General features: G+C 60.0%; 1 protein-coding gene across 1 annotated transcript; it reads right to left on the reverse strand.

Annotated features, from left to right (window-relative positions):
• Positions 1-1,062: 1,062 nt before the first annotated feature.
• On the reverse strand, positions 1,063-3,630 carry SP8 (Sp8 transcription factor). The gene is made up of 2 exons (XM_086468290.1): positions 3,610-3,630; positions 1,063-2,553 (listed from the first exon to the last, which is right to left on the reverse strand). Exons 1-2 carry the CDS (start codon positions 3,628-3,630, stop codon positions 1,063-1,065), a joined length of 1,512 nt encoding a protein of 503 aa, XP_086324416.1.
• Positions 3,631-5,534: the final 1,904 nt, after the last annotated feature.

Raw genomic sequence — 5,534 nt, forward strand, 5'->3', positions numbered from 1 at the left:
AAAAAAAAAAAAAATTTTTAAAAAAAAGCTCAAGTGTACTTCAATATATTTTCAAATATTTACTGGAAGTAATTTACAAGAAAAATACTATACAAAATCGTCTCCTGGACAACTGCACCTCACACCGATACATTGGTGGAGTTATATTTAATTGTTAGCTAATCTAGAACGATTCCCCAGTTGTACAAACCTCTAGGTTCAGACGTATTTTACAAATATTTTATTTTCCTATCCCCTCCCGCCCGGTATCCCTTTTTGGCATTGGACCTACAGCTTCGCTTGAAACCCACGGTGCTTCTTCATTTGTTTGGAGTTTAAAAATATACGACTTTCAACCTAATTATTTTCAGCGTATTTCGCGATTCCTGCTCAAACGGGAATTACACAAATGCGCTGGCAAACGGAATAAAATTTGGATTCGGGGGGGAGGGGTGTGGGTAAACGATTTGTTAAAATTAAAAATAAAAAAGGAGGGGGCGGGGGGGGAAGCACACTGCCGCTCCGGTGCGGGGAGCAGGAGGGCTCTGAGCAGTTCGGGAGGGGAGGGCAACTCTGTGCCCCAGCCAGTGGCGGTAACGACGGCGGCTGGCGGGCGCTGCCGTCGGAGCCCCCCGCCGCGGGGCAGCCCCGCCGCTGGCCCGGCCGAGGGACGCGGTGCGGGCCGGTTTCCAGCAGAAAAGCGAGCGGGAACGTGGTTTTTTTCCGCTCGAAAGGCAACCCGAGGCTGGGGACGGGGTCTCAAGGCGAAGGGGAGGCGGCCGCGGCGCTGCCCCACGGGGCTCGACGGCTCTCGCCCCCTTTGCCGAGCCGCCCCACCCCCGCCCCCCCGTCGCGGGGGTTTCGCGCGGCTCGGCCGCACCGCGGGGCTGCGGGAGGGCAGCGGGGCGGCCGCGGAGGCTGAGCGCGGTCCCCGCGGAGCCGCGCCGGCTACTTACGTGTCCGCGTCCCCGCCGCGGGGCTGCGCGCCCGGGGTGGGGGGGTGGGGGGGGCAGCGGCGGTCGGGGGCGGGATGGGGAGGCGGGCGAGGAGAGGGGGTTGGGGGGGGCGCCGTGCCTCCGCCCGTCACTCCAGGCCGTTGCGGTGGCCGGGCTCGGGGGGCGGCAGCAGCTCCGGGGAGTGGCAGGGCGGGCTGCCGGCCGCGCTGTGCTCGCTGTCGGTGTCGCTGCCCTTCTTGCCGCCGGGACCGGGACCGCCGCCGGGACCGCCGCCTCCGGGACCGCCGGCCCCGCCGGGTCCGCTGTGGGTCTTGACGTGCTTGCTGAGGTGGTCGCTGCGCATGAAGCGCTTGTTGCAGACGGGGCAGGCGAAGCGCTTCTCGCCCGTGTGGGTCCGCAGGTGCCGCTGCAGCTCGTCGGAACGGGTGAAGCGCTTGCCGCAGAAGAGCCAGTTGCAGACGAAGGGCCGCTCGCCCGTGTGCCAGCGCAGGTGCGCCTTCAGGTGCGAGGTCTTGCCGTAGACCTTGCCGCAGCCGGGGATGTGGCAGCTGTGCAGCCCCTTGCGCCGCAGGCTGGCCCCCGCCGGCCCCAGCCGCTCGGCCTCCTGGCAGTTGGGGCAGTCGCAGGTGGCGCGGCCCGAGTAGCGGCGGGCGGAGGAGCGCGGCGAGGCGGCCAGAGGCGCGGCGGGGCCGCCGCCCAGCATGGATCCCCCGGCGCCGGCCAGCGGCGAGGGGGCCGAGTCCGGGTAGGAACCGGGCAGCACCGGTTTAAATCCGTCCATGAGGTGCTGCCCGGCGGGGCTGAGGAGGTGCGAGGAGGCGCCGCTGCTGAAGGCCGAGTGGCCCAGGCCCGAGTAATCCGAGTTGTAGCCGCCCAGCGGCGAGTGGAGCGAGGTCTGGAGTCCGCCGGCCGCCGGGTGCAGAGAGCCGGGCAGCGCGGCCGCCCCGTTGGGGCTCTGCACGTCGATCCAGCCGGCCCCCACGTCCCACCAGCTGGAGGCGCCCGCCGAGGCCACCTCGCCGGCTCCCAGCCCCGGGTGCGAGGGCTTGAACCAGGACTCGTAGGGGTGCGCCATGCCCACCCGCGGGTAGATGCCCTGCAGCCCCTCCACCGACGTGTGCACCTTGGAGATGAAGACGGGCTGATGCGCCGCCGCCTCCTGTCCCGCCGCTCCGCCGCCGCCGCCTCCGCCGCCGCCGCCGCCACCGGCGCTTCCCGGCGCCTGGAAGACGGAGTAGTCGTTGGCGAAGGGCGAGCTGGCGGCCGCCGCGCTGCTGGAAGTGAGGGAGAAGGCGCTGGAGCCCGGCGAGCCGCCGCAGCTGAACGAGTCCGAGACGAGGGCAGCCGCCGCCGCCGCCGCCGCTGCCGCCGCCGCCGCCGCCGAGGAGCCGTTGCGCGCCGCGCCCGCCACGCCGAAGCCCGGAAGGCCGGAGCCCACGGCGCCGCAGCTGCCCGCCGAGGACGAGGAGGAGGAGGAGGAGCGTTTCCAGGGGTGGAAGCCCTTACCGAAGGAGGACGCGCTGTCCGAGAGGACGGACGGCGAGGGGCTGGGGCTGCCGATCTTGTTGCAGGTCGCGGCGAGCATGGCCAGCGGCGTGGAGCCTACCCGCGGTTCCTCCTGCGGGCACAGAGGGAAGAGGGCCGCCCCGCCGGCGTCAGGGACGGAGCGGCCCCGCCGCCTCCCCCCCGCAGCCGCCGCCCGCCGCCCCGCGCCCGGTCCCGCTCCCGCTCCGCCGCCCGGCCCCGGGCTCAAAGTTTCGCGACTCCCGCGGGAGGATCCCCTCCGCCGGAGCCAGCGCCGCGGCTCTGCCTCCGAGTGCCTTCCGGGGCTTATCTTTTCACCATCCGACCCTCCTCCCACGGAGGAGCTCGGGAAGGGTTAAAAAAAAGGAGGGAGGGGGAAGAGAAGGGGGGAAAAGTTGCGGCTGCTGCCTCCGTAGCCCCGGCGCGGCGGCAGCTACGTTTCAGCCTGTTCCCTTTCCCCGGGACCTGGCCGGTCCCCATCACTCAGGCCAGTAAGACTGTTTTCTTAAATATAAAATTGCAGGATTATCAAATTACTCCTTAAAAAAAAAAAAAAAAAAAAAAAAGCTTTAAAAAAAAAGCCTAATTTAAGTAGCAACGATAATTAAATATACATTTAACATATGTACATATGTATACACAAGTTCAACGTACCTGCTGGACGCGGCGGGCTGTGTTATTTTAAAGGGAAATAAAAAGCCACAATCTGTTGCAAATTAGAAATTGCACATGAAAAACGATAGTGCTGGGCTTGGGGTTGGGGGGGGGGGGGTTTGGTTTGGGTTTTTTTTTTTTTTTTCTCCTTCCAGCAGTCACATGTAAAGAAGAAAGGCCACTTCTCCGGGGGCGCAGGAACAGCACAGCCCAGGCGCTGTAGGTTGTTTCTACAAATGCCCTTAAAACCTTTTCCTGCTCACTGAAAAGTGACTCTGCCCCCTTTTCCCCCTCTCGCTCTTTCTTTTCTCCTAAACTCACTTGTACTTAAGCTAAAAAAAAAAAAAAAAAAAAAAAAGTAAAAGAAAAAAAAAAAAAAAAGATGAATAGAGGAGACTGATAGCCCCGGTCAAGACAGGGGTTATTTTAACCCCCTCCAATCGACAATAAAAAGAAACCAATTAAACCAGCAAGAGAAAAAAATCCTTAGACTCACCCCTAGAAGTGAAGTTGCCATCACACAAAAGTGCCCTCCTCTCAGAGGATCTTTTTTATATTGATAAATCAGAGGCAGTGTTTTTTTTAGAGGTGTGCAATACAATGATCAGTTCCGCCCATTCCACCACAATTGTAGCTCCCTCGCCGGCTTTGAAGTGCCGCTGAGCCGCCGCCAGCCAATCCCCGGCCCCGCCGCTTCGCTCGGCGACGTGACTGCGTGAGGTCATCAGCGCCGTCGAGGACGGCGCTGATGACCTCACGCAGTCACGTCGCCGAGCGAAGCGGGCCACGGTCCCCGGTCCGCAGGGTCCCCTCGCCCCGAGCCGGGCTGCTTCATCCCGGCCGCCCCTTTCCATCACCCACCGCCCCCGTGCGCGTAATTCAACAGGTTTTGGGGGTTGTTTTTTGTGGTTTTTTTGTTTGGGTTTTTTTTTTTTTTTGGGGGGTGGGGTGGGGTGGTGTTGAGCTGCTGTGGATTTTTTTATCATCATCATCATCATCATCTCACCGTTGCTATTATTCCCGCAACGATGGGCGAGTGCGGGAGCATCCTATTTCTCCGCGGGGTCGTCCGTCCCCCCCCCCGCCGCCGCTGCCCTCGGTCCTCCCTCTCCCCTTTCTTTCCGTATTTGTCGCAGCAAGGCGGGGGGTTGGGGGGGCACGACCCACTTCAGGCGACTTCTGGCTGCTGTCACACACCACAACCACCCCCCTTCCAAAATTTTGGGCGGCGGTGCGCTGGGTGGAGGTACGCGGAGCAGCCTTGCGGAGCCGGAGCTGGCTGCCGGGTAGACCCTGCCGCCTCATCCCGGAGCAGCCGGGAGTCGGTGCTGCTGCTCCCTTCGCTCCCCTCGGCTCCTCGGGAGGCTGCGGGGAAGGGCAGAAGCGGCGCAGGCCGGCCCCTGGGTGAGGGAGGATGGGGGGGGGGAGTCGCCCCGGCCCGGTGCCGCTCGCCCAGGTGCTCTCACCCCCGCGGGTTTTCCGCAGCAACGTCCTCACGGAGCTTCGTGGGGGGCTGTTTTTTTGGGGTTTGGTTTGGGTGTTTGTTTTTTTTTTCCTTCTCACGGCCTCGGTTATGACCCGTTTCCGTGTCGTGGGGATATTGACTGTACATCATATCTATTGATCAAGGGGGTAACGTACATTATCATACTTTGAAGTAAGAGTGAAGTAAATTAATGAACTGCTTTCTTTCTCCGAAGGCTGGCGGTTACCATAAATGTCGCGTTTCTCTCCGCGAGCTGCTCTGAATGATTTTAGCCTGTTGAGAAGGCGTGACAGGCCAGCCCAGAAGGAGGAAGGGGTGGGGGAAGGAGGGAACTCCGTTTAACAAATAAAAAAGAATTAACTTCATTGCTTTGGTCTCCTTCTGTAATGATATTCATTTTACAGACCTAACGCACACTTGTTTAAATTTCGGGTTTAATTTAATCAATACCCGCGAAGAGGGGAAGAACACTTCCCTGAGATACTCCCTTGTATGAATGCTTATTAACTTTTTATCTCCACTTCCTTTATCTGCTGGAGGTGGGGAGGAACTATTAAGACATAGATCAGAAAGCGTAAGAGCAAAACAAGCATCGTGAGCATTATATTTTAGAGGAACAGAAAATCGCATTTTGTGGTGTGCCAGGTTAGGTAAAAAGATCGACACGCATTCCTTTCAGCCCCAGAAAGTCTGAGAGACTTTGCCATCCACGGGGGAAGGAGCAGACGTTAGTGATATATCTCTTTTTAGGAGAGCCTCGCCGGGTGGGTCTTCCTTTCGCATACGTATTCTGTCTGCACTTGTCTGCCCAGAAGAAACGTGCCCTTTCCTGATCTTTTTCGTGATTGTTTGTTCCGATGCTCGCCCGGACTCTTTTGATTTGGGGCCGAAAGTCCTTAATTTTCAGTGCGCTTTTCCTTTAAAAGCATCGTGTT

Source organism: Leptosomus discolor, chromosome 7, assembly GCF_034619465.1.
Source record: "Leptosomus discolor isolate bLepDis1 chromosome 7, bLepDis1.hap2, whole genome shotgun sequence".
In the NCBI taxonomy this organism is placed as follows: domain Eukaryota; kingdom Metazoa; phylum Chordata; class Aves; order Leptosomiformes; family Leptosomidae; genus Leptosomus; species Leptosomus discolor.

Coding starts and splice junctions, on each gene's coding strand:
- SP8 (XM_086468290.1), bottom strand. CDS start 3,630: ATGGCAACTTCACTTCTAGGG. Junction 2,554..3,609: donor TGGCAACTTCACTTCTAGGG/GTGAGTCTAAGG, acceptor CTGTGCCCGCAG/GAGGAACCGCGGGTAGGCTC.